General features: G+C 48.6%; 5 protein-coding genes across 5 annotated transcripts; 1 reads left to right on the top strand and 4 right to left on the bottom strand.

Moving 5' to 3' along the window:
- The first annotated feature begins 1,661 nt into the window (after positions 1-1,661).
- Positions 1,662-4,942, top strand: EDB91DRAFT_297885 (uncharacterized protein). Its single transcript, XM_041326759.1, has 12 exons — positions 1,662-2,337; positions 2,393-2,808; positions 2,998-3,103; positions 3,410-3,646; positions 3,701-3,891; positions 3,944-4,033; positions 4,086-4,114; positions 4,170-4,230; positions 4,281-4,330; positions 4,385-4,502; positions 4,556-4,691; positions 4,769-4,942. The coding sequence occupies exons 1-11, from the start codon at positions 1,770-1,772 to the stop codon at positions 4,568-4,570; spliced, it is 1,881 nt and encodes a 626-aa protein (XP_041178212.1). The 5' UTR covers positions 1,662-1,769; the 3' UTR covers positions 4,571-4,691; positions 4,769-4,942.
- A 295-nt stretch (positions 4,943-5,237) lies between these two features.
- Positions 5,238-6,670, bottom strand: EDB91DRAFT_1247582 (uncharacterized protein; the record flags this gene model as incomplete). The annotated part of the gene is made up of 7 exons (XM_041322832.1): positions 5,238-5,559; positions 5,619-5,707; positions 5,758-5,829; positions 5,883-6,214; positions 6,259-6,296; positions 6,352-6,474; positions 6,528-6,670. The coding sequence occupies 7 exons, from the start codon at positions 6,668-6,670 to the stop codon at positions 5,238-5,240; spliced, it is 1,119 nt and encodes a 372-aa protein (XP_041178213.1).
- A 1,102-nt stretch (positions 6,671-7,772) lies between these two features.
- Positions 7,773-9,404, bottom strand: EDB91DRAFT_1236916 (flavonoid 3-hydroxylase; the record flags this gene model as incomplete). The annotated part of the gene is made up of 8 exons (XM_041321520.1): positions 7,773-7,842; positions 7,895-8,030; positions 8,103-8,312; positions 8,366-8,555; positions 8,616-8,696; positions 8,817-8,932; positions 8,993-9,141; positions 9,328-9,404. The coding sequence occupies 8 exons, from the start codon at positions 9,402-9,404 to the stop codon at positions 7,773-7,775; spliced, it is 1,029 nt and encodes a 342-aa protein (XP_041178214.1).
- On the bottom strand, positions 9,282-9,800 carry EDB91DRAFT_297782 (uncharacterized protein). Its single transcript, XM_041326758.1, has 2 exons — positions 9,580-9,800; positions 9,282-9,524 (listed from the first exon to the last, which is right to left on the bottom strand). Exons 1-2 carry the CDS (start codon positions 9,755-9,757, stop codon positions 9,454-9,456), a joined length of 249 nt encoding a protein of 82 aa, XP_041178215.1. The 5' UTR covers positions 9,758-9,800; the 3' UTR covers positions 9,282-9,453.
- Positions 9,801-10,134: 334 nt separating this feature from the next.
- EDB91DRAFT_297988 (uncharacterized protein) lies at positions 10,135-16,021 on the bottom strand. The gene is made up of 19 exons (XM_041326760.1): positions 15,846-16,021; positions 15,755-15,797; positions 15,655-15,698; positions 15,211-15,606; positions 15,059-15,158; positions 14,970-15,009; positions 14,804-14,920; positions 14,324-14,741; positions 13,997-14,271; positions 12,346-13,933; positions 12,083-12,292; positions 11,906-12,028; positions 11,783-11,858; positions 11,694-11,731; positions 11,207-11,645; positions 10,842-11,147; positions 10,671-10,790; positions 10,552-10,614; positions 10,135-10,501 (listed from the first exon to the last, which is right to left on the bottom strand). The coding sequence occupies exons 1-19, from the start codon at positions 15,927-15,929 to the stop codon at positions 10,221-10,223; spliced, it is 4,761 nt and encodes a 1,586-aa protein (XP_041178216.1). The 5' UTR covers positions 15,930-16,021; the 3' UTR covers positions 10,135-10,220.
- Between the last annotated feature and the right edge of the window lie 1,962 nt (positions 16,022-17,983).

The following is a 17,983-nucleotide window of genomic DNA, read 5'->3' on the forward strand; positions in this document are numbered from 1 at the left end:
AGATTCTTACCCGGTTGAGGGTAGCAAGCGAAACACGGTGGCACTGTGCAACTTCCTGCTTCATTAGTATGTAGCAGCCACGCCCAGTGTGGAATCATGTCCGTGGCTAACACGATCAAGCATCTTGGGTTACACCACCACGTGCAGTACTCTAGTATCGATCCTATTTCCCCATCCATTGTCGATCTTTTACCTTCAATTAATAGTTTCAGTGTTCGCATGCCTTGCAAGTCTGAATCAAAATTGGCGGTGCTCGATTCTCAACCGATTGTAACTGCTTACCTTGGAATCGTGATCGTGATGGTCGGGTAATGCTAGTAGCCGGAGAGAACAATTAACAGGTACACATGGAGAACCACAGTCCGCGCCATTCGGTACAGAAGTATTGCAAGGATACATGATATCTTGAACCGAACCCGATAGATAGAAGATCAGGGACCTTAATCTGTTCAAGTAGCTCGAGACTCAGCATCTAAAAAATTATGCTGTATAGAATGTAAAGTACTCGGACCTTCATATATCCAAACCCAGCTGGGTAGGGGACTCCGAGTCAGGGCGAGCAGAAAGGAGAAGTTCTCCATTATGGATGGTCGAATAAGTATTTACCCCGTCATGCAATGCGGAGATAAGAAGACGACTACTTGCTTCCACGCGTGTCATCGCGGTGTGTTTAGCTCATGGCATATTGATAAGACACTTAACGTACCGGTGCTTCAATTTGAAGAAGTCGCAACTTGCGAGGGCCCAAAGCGGAGACACTCAAACAGGGCTCAAGCCAAACGGCGCGTTAAGCTCCAGCGCACGTTCATAGGCCAGTTCTTCTGTCTCTGTAATATATGCCCCGTACCAAAGTCGTCTGACTTTAACGTGCTTTGTCTCTGGGACAGGTACTTATACCGCCTCGCGCGATAGAATCCTACGGGGACATGAAGTATGGAGACCATGACATGAGAACTTAGTCAACAGTATTGTGTACCTTCATGATGGTATATGACCGATCATTGTGAATATGGAATGTTCAGTCTGGGTTAGCATGACGGAGAAGCCCTCCGCGGGCACACGGGTGATGTCAATTATGTTGCGCTCTGCCCTTTGAATCCCGAGCAGTTCGTGAGCGTGCTGCAAGATGGCGAGGGCCGTGGACGTTGGAGAAAAGTGCAGTGGTGTCAGCAGACTCAGCAGATTCCAGTGCAACCGTGACAGTGGCAGCTGCGAGCCCCGCGACTGTCCCTATCAAATGCTCTGTGAGACTGGCAAATACTTGGGGACACTTACTACAAGCTTGGCACGCATGGAGTACACATAGATTCAGTCGAAGCACTGATGCTAGTAATAGTCCACAAGAGAGAAATAAAGGACCTTCGAGGGTATCGCACTGTTGTAGTAGAAGGTCCTGAAGGAAGTCCGCTTGCAATTGGGTCTTACTCTTACTACGGAGAATCAAGAAATCTGAAACTCGTGGGTTGGACGGATCATCTTCAGAGAGCCTGGATGGGTCCAAGGCACCTCGTTGCATTGATACGTACGTCGTACGTACTGCCAGCTGTAACATGAACGTTCCAAGCTGGTTTCATAAACTTATCAGTTCGGGTCCTTCCAGACGTTCCTTCCATTCATCCCTGCAGTCATACGCTCCATAAGTATCACTGTAGGGCCGAGTTACCAGGTTCAGCAGTATTCTCTACCGTACTCCAAGATACCAGGGGGAACGATACCCGAAAACTCATACTAACAAAATACCTCACTACTGACGAAAATTACAGCTTGCCATGCCTCGTGAAAACAGTTTCACGGACTCTGTCGGGCGTTCCTTGACGCCCGACCTTGAGGACGAGTTCGCGCCATCGCTTCCATCGCCGCGTTGCGCATCTCCTGTTCAGGTTGAACTGTCTCTACCCTCCAATGGATCCTCCCGAGAGCCTGTAACCCAATCTCGGCAACGAGCATTTTCGTCAATAACCCCAGCATCACTGCAGTCCAAGCGTCCTGCCATCCTTACCCCAAAAGACCGCTTCCGCGCATGTGTTCGCAAAGTAATTTCCATGCATCGGACATCAACTATCTTTACGCGCTTTGGCCTCGCTGGTGCAGAACCCGGTATTGACCCGCGCAAGCAGTCTGCGTATCTCCATTATGCGCACATCCGCGAGCGCTGCGAGATCCAGATCACAGATTATAGTACTGTGCGGAGCAGCTTTGGAAAGATGGATAATGAACGCTTTGTACAAATGTTCAACGATGTGAAGAGTTCGGAGAGGGAGCCGTGGGTGAAGGTTAGGTGGATAAATGTGTGTGGCATCAGTTGGGACGTAATGAGTGCGCTTGCCCTGAAATACGGTGTGTTATCTGGCTATAATACGTCATGTGAGGTATTGAAAATCATGACGTGTAGACCTTCACCCCCTCGCCCTCGAAGACGTCCTCCACAAACGCGGACACACGCGCTCCAAAACGGACTATTACAGCAAACACCTCTTCATTCATGCCGTATCTCATACACTCGTTTCTTCTTCTTCATCTCCAAACTCCTACATCCCAGAAGACGAAGACCCCTTGCCGCCACGGAGCGCCTCACCAGGCCCAATGACGCCAGGGGACTATCCCAAGAAGGAGTATCTCAAGGATAACGATGTCGATGCAGAGATTGGGGATGAAGATCGTACAATGTATGGCGGCAGTGCGCCTGCAACCTGGAGGCTTCGGGGCGGTATCAGGAGCAGAAGGTCAACGAATGCCGACACGGAGAGCGCGGCGAGGGGCAACGAAGCCAACACCCCGCTGACAACTACTACACGGAAAGAGAGTGCGGTACGTTTTGTCACTGGTATTGTGTTTTTCCTCATTGTTTTTTTCTCATCTTTTCTTCGGTTTTTCTTTCTTCAACCTTACTTCAATGCGATCTATCGCACTTTTGTCGACGGTACTTTTCTGCCTTTTCTTTCCTCTTAATCAATGCAGTTCGAAACCAATACTCATCTTAACATGCTCGCTGCGCAGTCCCGAAAACGTCGGGAGAAAGCTCAAATGACTCTCGCGGACCTGAAGAAGGAAGGTCGCGTGAACGTCTGCGTCCAGCCGATATCAATCTTCTTGTTGAGAGATGGTGAGTCCTGCACTCATTTACCGACTTGCTTCATCATTGTGTTGTTTCCCTCCTGTTTCCTATCTTAATTTTTCCATCCTTCTCAATTCATGCCGATGGGAGTGTACACACGTCAGGTGGACGACATTTATGGCGCATATATCCTGGTTCTGGGCTAATATTCACCGCCTCGAGTCACTACATGCTTTTCTTTCGACGCATTTACCTTGATTTGCATGCATTCATGCTGTTATTCGGGCGTACATGCATTGAATCTACACATTCTGCATCACAAGTTCAAATGCTCATAACTGATACCTGACACAGGCACAGTTATATCTATCATGCCCTCCAACTTCGTCGACTTTGCGGGTCCCATCATGGCGCGCCTCCGACAGCCCGACACAGGCCTACGTGCATCTGCAGATTCCAGTTTGCTCGTCCAAAGTCTTCTGGATCTCATCGTGGACTCCGCACTCGAGGTAGTGGATGCATTCCATGAGAAAATATTACAGCTAGAGTATGACGTGTTGATGAAGCCGAATGTGAAGGTCGTTTCGCGGCGTGCGTGTTATTCCCCCGTCCGTTTCTGTTTGTTTTAACAATCCTGACGTATAGTGCATATTCTTTCGGGTGATTTGACGCTGCACAAGCGGACCCTCGGGCCGCTGAAGACGGTCATCTATGGGCTGCGGCGGTACGATGAGGATCGATGTGCTGCACTTCTCTCGTCTGAGGAGAAGGAGATTCAAGAGCGAAGAGGGGAGAGAATAAAGGGGTTCATGACCCACAAGAGTAAAATATACCTGGTGTGTCGTGACCCCTTCGTCTAAGTGCAGCTGAGCTGGAATGTTGTGGTAGGCGGACGTGCACGATCACATGGAATATATCCTTACGAGTATGGATATGTTCGCAGGGATCACAGAGAATCTGATCAACTACACGTTCAATGTGGGCTATTCCTTTGTCCTGATTTCCTCACCTTCATTGACATAAGTAACAGATCAAATCATACGAGATGAACGTAGTCATGTGCGTGCATCTTTGATTTCTTTGGACGTGTCTCGAACTAAATGGGGACTATCAGGCGCCGCCTCACTCTCGCCACTATCATATTCCTTCCGTTGACGTTACTTTCGGGTTACTTCGTGCGTTTCTTATCTCCCTTCTTCCCCCGCCACTCTAACGCATCGCACAGGGAATGAACTTTGACCCTATGTGGAGTGTCAATACCCATTCCGAAGTCTTGTACGTATCTCCGAATCCATACGGAAATCAAGGCTGACTTATGCATGCGCATAGTTTCTGGAAGATTGCGATCCCTGTCATGGCGGTCGTCATACCATTATTTATGTGGCCAGACTTGATGCGCGTGGGACATTACGCTGAGAAGCGGTGGGTGGCAAGAAAGCCGATGATGGTGCGTCGTGGCTTGGTTTGTTGTGTGCTTTGGGGTGCTAATGATCTATGAAGGGCAAGTCAGCGTGAATACTGCTGGCAAATGGATGCAAGATCACGTGTGGTCGTGTTACCTGACCCTATGTGGTTGATTTGATTTCACGGGTGTGTTGTTTCGTAGATTTTGGAGCGTTTGATATTGCTTCTTGTTGTGTGTAGGCTTGCTTTCTAGTTGGGGTTGTCTCTCTCATGTGTTCTCGATGGTCCTGTCGGCCTTTACCTGCATAGATTATCTCGCTTCATAGTTGTTGCATTTTTATTGTATGGCGTTACAGATGCCAGGCTTCAAGAGCGGATGTATTAACGGATGCATCGAGTAAATCGAATATCCTATGGTACATCATAGATACAACCACCTTTGCGTGACAGTATACCACTTCGGATTCCAACACACCTAACAAGCTCTAGCAACTTGTGTGAAGTTGGCACGCATGCTGGAGTCCGAACTTGAAGCTTGATGCATCCTTGATGTCCGCCTTCTTGCAAAGGTATTAGGTTGATTTCCAAAAATTGAAAAGAGAAAGCTGACTCTCTCTTCTGTTCTTTTCGAGGAGTTGTAGTTTGTACCAGGAGTATTTCATATTCATGAACTAGAAGCAGGAAAACAGATCATGGCAGGTCATTTGCAATCGGTATCGTAGCAGGAACTTTTGCATCAAATCAGACTGGTTGTCGAACGACACGGACAGTTCACAACCTAGACCACCGTCGGAGTGTGTTCGGTACCTCGGCTTGCAGCCCATGTCTCCGGTCCCTGTGATATTATCCGTAATCGCATCCACCACAGCGCTGAAGATATTCCTACCGTTCTGTTATTAATCCTCTGGTTCCTGATTCTTCGCGCGAACCACTCTGCAGCAGTGGAACCAGTCTCGAAGTTTCGGTCAGGTTGCTTCTTCACCGCATCTGCAATGATAGGACTTGATTCAACAAGAGCCCGAAGGACTTTCGAGTTGCCTGGACGGGTAAAGAACACCAGCGACCACCGCTCGTATTCAGCCTGTGCACCAGGAGGTGGACTATCCATGGTTATTCGACAAATTAGTAAGTCTGCAAAATCAAGCCCTCATATACGTACACAACGCGGTGGATGTTGGATTGCAGGATGCCTCCACTGAAAAGAGACAGCGCATCTCCAATGTTGCAAATGGCATGTCCAGGGATGGGCTATCCATAGATGAGTGTCTGTTGCACGCGGGTAAGGGACTCTTGCTCACTCGAATGTAGGACCACTCATGATGACCAGGGGGCATCACTTGGAGTCCACCAAGGCGATTGTGCAGGAAGCTCTGGTAATATTTTTTGTCAACAAAAACATCGCCGTATATATGGAGTAACCCACCAGACTGCCAAAGTCAGTATGAGCGCCTATCGCAGCCCTTTCCATCGCTTCCTTAACCTGCGTAGGAGGATTACGAATGCATCTAGTTTCGCTACAACTGTGCTCCTCCATGCCATTTAGTCTCTCCAATGTCCCTTGCGGCAGTCCAAGCTTGTCATTGAATATATTCAACATGACATACGTCACCTCAAGACCTTTGCGCACAAATGGTGCAATCGTGTTTTCCATGCGGGCATTTACGGTCGATGGGTAGGTGCGATGAACGACACGTGGATATGCCAGTGCATCATCTTTTGAGACGTTTATGAATTCAACCGTGTCCAAGGATCTGCCTAGATGTGTGTTAGTCTATCGCCAGTGACTTGTAAGTACGTACCGGTTGCATCGATCGCATTAGCCCCCGCTTTCTTGTATCTGATAAGGAACCCCGATAAGATGAGAGACGTGTGTGGGCCGAATTAAAACGAACCCGAAAGATTGACCCTTGTCTCCTTGCTCGAACTTCATCCGTTCTTCGAGAGGCAAGGTCATTGTTTCTACTCCCATATCAAACATGTCGCTGACTTCTTGGTCTGCGCCATGGTTCATTAAACTGTTACAGAATTAGATTCAACACATGTCCGGCGAATACACAAGACGACGTACTACCAGAATCCAAGAGTTGTCGCAGCCTCCCACAAACGATTCACTTCCTCCACATCTCCAGCCTGGATGAGTTTGTAATCAATGATCAAGAGCGGATGTGTTCGAACATCGTCCGGGAAAGGAGGAAGAGTACTTCCAGGCATAACGATCTAACCGAGGAGCTAACCGAGGAGCCCCATCATGTCAGAACCCGGGTGGTATGAACAAAAGTGGACAAACGAACTTTGAGTAGGATAGGTCACAGCACGGTAGAGAGTGCTTTCAAGAGCGAGTACCTGAAAAGGTTGTGGAAAGGCGACATTTATATACTAAGTTACCTCATGCCAGTGCGCAGTCGTGACCACCTGACCTCAAGTCGGAAGACGGCCTTCCCTCGCTCATCAGAGGAGGTGATCGTCAGTGACATATTGACCACACAACCAAGGGTATTGTCATTTGCTTCGGAATGGGAAAGACTAGTATGACCATGTAAGACTCGAATTTATGATGCCTGAGTTCCGCCTTATGACCTCAAGATGAACATTGGAGTTGTCTTTGCCAAGGCAGCTTCAGTAAACCAACGTCACTACCGGTGTTCGAATGGAAGTTCGGCATGCGTTGCCTACTCCCACAGATCACAATGTTGATCATGACATCAGCCGCGGCGCGTAGACGACATTGTGTCGTCTTGTAACACTAGTAGGAGCATTGAAAACACTGGAAGACTCGGAAGCACGACCGGGAGAATTGCATAACACTGATCAAACTGCAGACAACTACACACGTGCTCGTGAGGTCGAGTGTAAGCACCACAGGGTGAGCAGATACAACCACCACAAGTCAAGGCTTCATCGAGTTCAACCATTTAGCAGTGACTTCACACCACACAACAGCAAGTTAAGAAACCACCCATTAAGCGTGCCAGTCTAAGAGCCGAACCGATAAGAAATCTTGACTGATTATGGGGGCAACTGCAGACGGAGCGAGATGACAACAGGAGGGGAGATGGGATAAAAATGAGTTGGACGGCAGTATCGAGTCGCGGGAGTCCCAGTAATTTAAGAAGTACGACTGTTGACGAGAAAAACGACTGTGATCACAGGCCGTGACGGGATCAATTTTGGATCACAGTTACAGCTGTTTGTGGTTTTGAGAAGATGAATATCACTCAATGCCAAGTCTCGGAACCATGCTAGTAGCGCACTATGATCAACTGCACACTGGCTGCAATTCGGGGAGTTGAGCTCAAGTCGACCGATGTGCTGATTATTGCGAGAGAGATGCCAACAGATCCTTGTTTCTTGGGATAAACCTGCACTTGAATGGTTTGGGGTGCCTTTGGGTGTGTAAGATTATGTTTTAGGGTCATAGATTGACCGACGAGTTACCGGATTGGGCCAACACCCTCGAACTCTGCAGGAGGTGTGATTTCTTCCCCTCTTTCATCGAGTGGTTTGGCGATCGTGAACGCAGCAAGGATACACGAAATATTGAGGTATAACGACGCTTCGGCAAAATGGAATCCTGAAATAAAAGGAGCTCGTTCAATTACAATCGGAGTTTCGACCGGGACAGTGTTATGCAAATGATACGCACCAGGGCATGCACGGCGCCCGAACCCAAAGACAAATTTATGTGGGTCCATTTGGGGCGAGGGACCGAGGAAGCGCTCGGGCCTGAACTCCAATGGGTCGGGGTACGTTTCTTTATCGCGTGAGATGGAAAAGACGTTTGCTATGACGATGGTACCCTTGGGAATTCGGTACCCTTCGTAGACGTCTTCGTTCATCGCGTGGTGCTGGAGCCCTGAGTTACTGAGGGTGAGCGGGAACGAAGACATAAAAAGTCATGTGCCTGACCTGACGGTACCACGGGTGCCCAACGGAGGATCTCCTGGATGATCGCTCCGATGTACGGGAGCTTTTCTCTATCCTCGAAAGTGGGAAATCTGTCTTGGCCCACGACAGCATCGATCTCTGCCTGCGCCTGCTTCTGCGCCTCGGGATAGAGCATCATCGCTAGAACAGAAGACGTAGCGGCTGATACTGTCTGCTCATGTCATTGATCATGTCACAATTCATACTAGGGAAGGTGCACAAGAAATCTTACGGTGTCTGCTCCCCCGGCATAGATTCCCTGGCTGGACCACTTGATGATTTCTTCTTGTTGGGGGCCGACCGCGGACCCATCCTCCAGAAGGAGCTGTTCTGAGACGAATGAACGAGTATAGCTGCCGCTTCGCTAAGCGGCGATGACAATTGTTAGAGCTCCTGATGACAGCAAGTCACAAGATTGCGTGGCAAAGCTTACAATTTGCTGTTTAGCCCAGTCAAATGGTATCGTATCAGTCCTACTTAGCTTTTGCCCGAGGTCGAAGGCCACGCGTTTAAAACCTGCTCCTGGGAACCATGATGGTACGAAACGTACTAATAGAAGGTTGGCTCGCTCAGCTTTATGATAACTCGGAAAATGAAAGGATAACCTACAGGATGGTATCACTTCGACTAACCAACGGCTAGGCTGGGACAGGATGCCAGTGATGGCAAGGCCTTCTTGCACGACACCAATGAGATAATCGTCATTCTTAGTGACCTTCCAGCCATATGCGAGATTAAGGACAACGGCCGCTGCGTTTCTGCACCTCCGATGAGAAGCGAGGAAAGAAAAAACCAAACACGAGAATTTTTTTACCTTCTGATGTGGGCGATGAATTGTTCAGGGTCCTTGTGCAAACCATCAAGCAGCACACGGGATTCTTCGGTCTGCAGCGACTGGTAGCCTTGTATATTGCGGGGACTCAGACTTGCTTTGAAGATCCTACGATAGATCTTGAAATACGGGTGATTGAAAGGTATGTTGAACGTATTCAGCTTGCGCTTCGCAAGTTCCTGTATACATCCATAGTCTTGGACGATCAGAATATGTAGTGGCGCGTAAATCGAGTAATTCAGTAGGCTGTTTTTATGGAGCTGAGCACTATGAACTGCTGGCCAGGCACGCGGAAGGAGAAAATGGGCCCTATGAGAAGTATGTCAGCAAGTCTCCCAGAAAGCAGAGAACTGGAGATTATGACCATAAATTTCCGCCCAAGTAGCGTACATCCGCCAAGACTCCTGCTTGGGTAGTTGATGCGCATTTCCAGTGAAGAACTTTGGACGTGGCCCAGGAGGTAGTGGTAATCTACTGCGTCGACAGCTGTAGAAGTAAACTGCGAATGCAATGACAAAGAGGACGATTATGCCAGACGACATTTAACAGATAACAGGTGGATCGACTATCGCCCATTCTGCGGCTTGCAAGCTTGAGCTCTCTTCTTACATAAATATCCTGAGCATGTGATGTGCCTTGCGACTTCAAACACTACGTCACCTTAGCCACGCCCCTATGAAATCCCGAATGTCATCATCACACTATGTACGACTTCCCTCAAGTGTTCATGATAGCAACACAAACCACATCTTTGCGCATCGTCTGACGCGCGCGCCAACCGCCGTTCACCGTACGCACCGCAGTGCTGCTAAGTACTTCCTCGAGTACAATTAATGGTCATATAGATACAACATTAATTATTGCCAAATGCATATATCGTCCATGTCAAGTACGTGCAAATAAGTCCGGTCTTCATCTAAATAGTTGAGCAACTTACAGCCCTACCAAAATCGAAATCTGCGTTGTGTTCCAGAGGAATTGTCTTCCTCGAGGACATTATTTCCTCTAATAACCTTCAGGAACACGCTCTCTAGTGTCGCCTTTTCCACACTGTACTCCTGGAAATCGCCCTGAGACTGAGAGAACATGGAATAGTTGTGCAAGGGTGAGCCCATTGCCTTCTTGTATGGGAACTTCGAAGCGCGTGGCAACATCGTCGGCTAGACGGGAGCCCGGAATACGACTCATGAGAACCTGAGCTCTAGTCACGTCTTCTCGTGTCGGACAAGAGAAGTGCACTTGGTATGTGGCATAACGTGAGGCCAGGTTCTCTATTGTACCAACAGCTGCAAAGCGATCAGATATTGCACACATAGAAAACAATGGACTTGCTTACCCAGCAGCTGTTTAGAGATAATGCCAACCTTGTTTGCGAGAGCTGAAGCTTCTTCCATGGAATCTAAATAGCCATCTGAGATTAGAAGCGGGGCAACGATAACTTCCAAGAAAACGCACGTGTTGTGATAACGACTGCTTTACCGACAGCGACGTTTCTGAGAGTGCCCCACATATCTCTCTTCATCTTTGCATCAACTCCTGTAGAGAACTCATCGATGAGGACAACCGAGGGGTTACCTAAATGTGTCTATGTCAGCCATCTCTCGTACTGGAATTTCAAGAACTCACCGATAAGGGCGATGGCAAGGGAGAGCTTGCGCTGATTCCCGCCGGACAGTTGACTCGCTAGTCGGTCGGCATACACATGCAATGATGTAGCAACCATGAGTGCCTCAACATTCGACTTCAGCTCATGGCCCCTGTTGAGGCCCTTTAGACGACCGTAGATCATGAGGTGTTCTCGGACAGTCAGCTGAGAGTCAATCGCGGTAAACTGTGGGCAGACTCCCAAGGATAGACGTGCAGTCCTCGGAGAGGTCAACACCGATGTCCCTTTGATCAATACATCTCCCATGTCCGGAACTACGTCGCCACCTAGATATCGCCGCGGAACATGAGACTTAGAGCTTTATCATCGTATCAGACATACGTACGAATCATATTGAAGGTGGTAGTTTTGCCAGCTCCGTTAGGCCCAAGCATGGCGAAAATGGTGTCCCGAGACACCCCGTAAGACACGTCATCAACAACCTTATTTCCACCAAATGCCTTGGTAAGATGGAGAAGCCGCAGCGCATCGCTGGAGTGTCCCACTGCATGCGCTTCAGCGGCCACATCTTGTCTGTTGGCCTCAAAGTTGGCCTGCAGTTCGTTCATTCGTACTTGCCGTTTCTTGGTATTGAGGAATCGACGAGGGATGATCGACCCAGAATCGACCCATACAAGAATGCCGAACAGCACAAAGCCATAAACAAAGAGGTAGAGGATGGGTCCTCCATATCTCATGATGTCACCAAGTGATGCCGTTGTCACGGGAGTCGTGCCATCGCAAAGCAGGGAGAAAAGGTTCACTGACACGAAGGCCGCACGCATCTGTGAAACAGTAAGGCCGGTTTGCAAGAATGAGATGATGCAACTTACAACACTAGCCACAGGTGATAACACTGAAAGCGTGAAGTCTAGAAAGATTGTTTAAAACGCAAGGTCACATATAGATAACAAAGCCTTACGGATAATCGTGATAATAGTACTCGACTGAGACGTCATTGCGTAAGTCAGCGTCAGGAGATATCCAGCCAGGTACAACTAGTCTGCGTCAGTGGTGGCGCGCTAAAAAACCTGTGAGAGCTTACAATATACATGACGATCTGGTACCCTGCCACTGCTGCAAAAGAGGACAGTGGCGACGACATGAACAACGATACGCAGTACGCAAATAACGCGCCAACGATGCCATACAAAACGAGGATGACCCACTACGAGAATACATCAGTGAAATCCAACATTCAGAACAGCAAAGGAAAACATACAAAGAAACCAAGGCCGTTGAATTGATTCGTGGTAACTGCGAAGATGATGATAATTATCGTAGCTAGTATCACCGAGAATATCGAGTCCCATAGGAGATGGCCAATCCAAAGCCCAATGGGATCTGAAAGTCCGTTCGATAGCTGCATGGCTTGTACGGCTGACCTTCGCTCTCTAGAGACATAGAGGGAGAAGAACGCAGGGAATACAGCCTAGACAAGATATTAGCACGTCGTTCGATCTGTCACTCTCGCGAAGTACGTACCATAGCGGCCCCAAAGAACGCGACCCACTTGAGATCAACCAGAGTCCCTGCAGCAAGATGGGGGAAACTAGCATAATTTGCTAAAATGAGGCTCGGTGTGCTTGCAGCGTTCCCAGACGCGTTCAATGCCCGATTGTACAGTATATTTGTCGCCAGATTCATCATTGTCGGACCAGTGAAACCAGGCGGGGTTGCCTCCCACGCAAATAATGAGTCGCCGGTCTGCATATCTATTGAAATCCCGCCAAACGACAAGTTTAGGTAGTCCTGTTCAATCGTCGAGACGAAGGTTGCATTATCAGGAACGTTCTCCGTTTTCAGGAACATGGCAGTCTTTCCGAGAGTCGCAGTGATATTCGGGGGTGACGTCAAGATCTGGGTACCAGGTCCAGACGCCCGATAGTAGATAGGCGAGTCTGGGAAGTACAAAGGAATGACGGTCTCGTTCTTGAACTGGAGGGTACATGTTGCTGTCTGGCCAGATAGAAAAACTAGCGGGATACATGAGCCGCAAACCGCGATGAGGACGACCAACAAAGGTGTCAGCCAACTTCTGCGGGCGATCAATGCACGCTTATAAAAAATCGTCAAAGCCTGGCTAAGAGGAGAACGAGGTCGTCCATCGGTAAGCTCGAGGGCTTTGGCTGGAGCCGATGGGACACCAGTCAAGTCGGGCAGGATGGGCTCAGAAATGCCACCTGAACTTGAGATGGATTTTTCAGTGCCATCGGGAGAGGCGCTACGAGTTTGACGGGCCATGAGATCTAGGAAGATATCTTCAATGGACGTTCCCAACACATCGTAGGAAGCGATGCGAAGGGCGTCGCGCTCCTTATCCAACAACTGGAGGACCTTCTCCACAACAACAGAATCCTTCGACTTGAGGTGGTATGACGCTTGGCTCGGCGATGCGAGTGACATGGAGCACTGGGGGGACACTTGGCGAATACGATCCAAAGTTACCGACGGTGCTTTTGGAAGGTCCTTCTCAGTCAAATCAGGGAAGTCAAACATGACTTGGATGCTGTATCCCTGCCCAAGGTTTGACTTCAGAGCGACAGGGGTGCCCTCAGCCACCAGCTTGCCTGGCGCGGCAAGGATGGCTATCTTATCAGCCAAGAGATCGGCTTCATCCAAGAAATGAGTGGTGAACACAATAGTCCGGTCATGGCGAACAGATGTCAGAATCCTCCACAAGGCCCGGCGGGATAATGGATCGACGCCAGATGTACACTCATCCACAAGCACGATCTTGGAGCCTCCAATAAGTCCAATAGCAAGCTGCAGCTTGCGCTTCTGACCACCCGAGAGAGTGCTAGCGTTGGAGTGGATTTTTTTGCCAAGATCGCAGTCGCGCAGTAGCTGCTCGAAATCTTCGTCTTCGTCGATCGATTGAGCAGAATGCTTCACCGCACGCCATACGCGGAGAGTTTGATAGCAAGACAGCTCGGGGAATATCACATTTTTCTGAGGCACAATGCCGAGAGTTCCACGGGGAGGACGAGAGACACCGCCCTCAAAAGTGATAGATCCAGTGCTGCGCCCGAGGAGATTTCCAATAATTGATAATGCTGTTGACTTGCCGGCGCTATATTATCACCCTCGTTGATTAGCATTATTTCCAATCTGCCAGGGGTCAAGTGGAACCCACCCGTTTGATCCCAGCAGAACAAAGATACCGGACTTCGGGACATCGAGAGACAAGTCTGCGACGGCAGTAACTGGTTGCTTCTCACGGTGGAACATGGAAGGGGAAAATGTCTTTCCCAAGTTCCTGATAGAAATCGCAACCCCATCAGGATGCGGTGGCAAGTGAGCCTTTTTCTGCCTGCGACAGCATGACCAGAAGCCTGAGGATGGTTCCCGGGCGTCATAGAGCCTCCTCTCAAGCAGGACACCCAAGTATGGCCATAGGAACACGTCAATCTGGGCATAGGTTAACACATTGTGCTCGATATATATTATATGCACCACGTACAATGGCGGCAATGATCAAGGGCAACAAAATTAGATTGCTATCCGGATCTGGCTTGAGGATATTGGTTGGAATCTGGTGGTTTTCCCAGCCACATATGGCACGGATAGCGAAGACGTAGTACCCGGGTGGAAAAATTAAGGTAAAAATAGTCGCCGCACCCGTGCTGGCTCTGCTGAAGACCAGCGCGAGAATACCAAACATGATACCAAGGAACGTAGATGCCACAGCCGCAAGCTGAGGACTCTTGCCAAAAGGAGCCGCGACGAAGAAGGTCCAACTGGCAAGCGAGAATCCGAACAGAAGGTGCACAATAAGCACCAGGCCGACATTGGTGCCGGTGAAAATTCGGTAGTGCCATACGATAGAAACAATAACCCATGCAGGAAGATATGCTACAGACAGACTGATATGCCATGATCTGAATGCCATAAGTAATCAGCGAACACGATGTTTAACGGGCCCTTTTTAGCGGTGACGTACGTTATTCTAGCAGCATCAAGTAGACCCATGGCCTTCATATGGCTAGTCACAAGGTTGGCTCTCTCGCCGGTGAATGCCCCTGGAAGTTGGTACGCAATTCCAATATAACAAATAAACCTGGGTCCCGGATTAGTTGTAGGATATTTAGTTCATGTGTATGACTCACAGTGCAATAACAAGAAGATTCCGGATGCCTCTGATGAAACCTGATATAGTGATCAGTGTGCGATCATACCATGGACGTAAACAACGTACTAAGTCTAGTATCCGTAGCCTGTTGTTGGTTGGTTTCCAAAGTGTACGGCCATTCCATTGGAGTGGGTACTCCCTGTCCAGATCTAAGCGAAATAATTGCCTGAAGCGAAATATTAACACTTGATTTGAAAGGGAACAAGCGAAAGTCAGACCTGGTCAATTGCCCATTGTAACGGTAGAATACGTGTCTCGAAATCACTGCTATGACCGTACACATCGATGTAGGCAAGTCCTCCATCGGCACTTATGGTGTAATTAATCGGAGTCGTATCCGTAGCATTCATTGGAAGGGAGTTGAACGCAATTGCAGCAAAGCATTCAGAGAATAGGTTGAAGTTTTGTGGACATTGGGATGGAATGTCCGCAGGTGACACAACCTGCTTAACTGCTTGGAGTTGATTTGGCGCGAAGTTACTAGTGATGCGAGCCATGACCTGTTCCGCAGAAGGTGTTCCAGTACCATTGGTTCCATCAGCCCAGATTAAAGATAGAGAGCCATCAAACCGATTCTGGAAATTGTAGACGGAGATAGGAGAGCCAAAACCGTACTACACGATGTTAGGTCGTGGACTTGAATATTTCGAAAGCATTCCTACGTTGTTTGGCTTTAACAGGAATGTCTGCGCGACAGCAAGGAAAACTTGATAACCCTTGTAAGCATGTTTTCATGGATTTAAGAGGGCGCGATGGACGTACTTCCGTATCCGACGGGCAACAGCAAGCAACGCAGGATGTTCAACTATGTCATGGTCAAAATGGTGAACTTCCCGCAGTGCCTTTTACTCACAAGCGAATGCTTAGAGAGAACGATCCAGTTCTTCCAGCATAGTATTGCAAATTGCCGGAGGAACAGACTCCCCGTAGACGCCATGGTCACTGTCGCACCGAGAGGGATGACGATTCAATTTCAAGAGAACTTATATACAAAGACGCAGTTGAAGGGAACACGCAGCAGCCGGTGTATTGATTAATCTAGATCTGCTGCCATTGCACACACTGGCAGAGATGCCGCTATCGTGAGATGCGCGGAGAAGTGGAGAATTAGTATTTTAGTATTACAAACTTCCACCAGCTTTGCACCAGCTTCTACCACGTACATTAATTGACGTACATGACAAAGGTTCTGGATCTTCCTTTTCAACCTTCCCTGGTGCTCGCCGTTTGCATGGGTAGCAATTCATAGTTTTGCATTCAGGACCTAGACCGTAATCGAAGACTTGCCGCATGGGTATTTGGAGACATGTGAAGCGTATCGTGCCTTTCTTTTCTTAGCCTTGCTATGGCGCCCATCGATCCTTCAGTGATGGGATATTGGGAGAGCCTAGGATGGGCCGCCAGTCATGAGAAGACCGCCAACGGAACACAGCCAGTGCATGTTTGGTGCCTTCCGTCGGCACTGCTTACATCAGAGACCTCATACGGACTTAGTACTTAGTCCCGGATCAGCATGATTGCATTTAGTACTCTCCCGTACTTAGTCAGACCTTGAGCATAGAAGACTGTTTTGGAAGACGATAACCGCCGACGGAACCTCACCCGGACATGGACATACAACCGTCAGTACCAAGTCAGTACGATATCAAACACCCGATTATTGACTCGAGTTTGAGTTTTTAAATAGAAGTTCAGACACGGGTAACAGGCTGTAACACGAGGTAACACGCCGTCGTCGACTTGTCGACGCGATGAATTAATATTGAGTATCTTCTACGCCTTCACTGTCAGGTGCGCAGATTCACTTAGGGATCGAAACGCCGTGTGTGTCGATGCAGTCATGGTGACGCGGTCCTGCCGCGTCAAGGTTGTTGACGCATGCAGCATGCTACAAGCAACTCTTTGTCATTATTAACGGTAACTGGATGCTAGCAATGGTTCCATTGAAGCGGTCGCTAATATCATGCCATGCCAGATGACATCAATATTCGCCACGCATTTTTCTTCGCGTCTCCTTCGATTTGGAAGCCTTTTTTTTACTCCAAGTACTTGTGCCAACAGCGCGACCATTAACTAGTTCTCTGCCCAGTTTCATAATTACTCATCCTCAGTATATTTCTTGTTTGCAGGCACTTGATCTCGGACTTACGCAGCGTGATGCATTGCCTGCATCAAGTCCTCACTGCTGCTACCTGCAGGTTCTGCTTCTTAACATTCTTTCAGGAATCAGGATGGCTTGACGTCAGATTCGCCCACGCCATGATTCGAGCCATCTGAGCGACCAATAATGTGTACACGATCCAAACGCCTCGTATGCCCTCTAATTTATTGCAGTCGAGTATGTGCATTCCCAGGTTTTTGTGGTAACTCCATGCAAGCAACAAGCTATTTGAACTTGGAAGATCCTATTTAGTGCATGAAATCGCCTTTGAAAATGAGAAAGTCCAAGAGAGAAATGGTCTGCACTATCCTGAACCTCGCAGCTAACGTGCGAGTTATTTGATTGCACAAAGCCGCCATTGATGCGCCTGAACTTGAAGAGGGTCGGCGACGTGCTAATAGCGGGTTGGTCGTGCCAGATGCCATTCATTGCAGGCATTATTCAAACCACTTATGTATTAATTTCTAGTGGTACTATCTTGTGTTGGACGGTTTGTCGTCCCTGGTAATTCTGGCAGTTACCTCGTAACAACTTCCCAAGTATAATCGGTTCATCCTGTAAGGTTCAGGAAGGGAAGGGAAAGTTACGGGGACAAGATCACCTCGTGCCATCCGATTCCTGTCTAATGAACTTTGAGTCGTGCATAATTCTGATGTGGACATAATCGACTTCCTCTTCACTAATTTCAAGCATAACGTTTCAAGCCGCGTTGTGGATAGTTGGAACGTGCGAACTTATGTATCTTTTCTTAGTGATCCGGGTCCAGTGCCGGGATTTGGGCGGATGGGCCCGATATGAGAAACCGCCAACAGAACACAGCCTGTCATGAA

Source organism: Suillus paluster (genome assembly GCF_016628075.1).
Source record: "Suillus paluster strain FC165 chromosome Unknown EDB91scaffold_20, whole genome shotgun sequence".
Classification (NCBI taxonomy): Eukaryota; Fungi; Basidiomycota; class Agaricomycetes; order Boletales; family Suillaceae; genus Suillus; species Suillus paluster.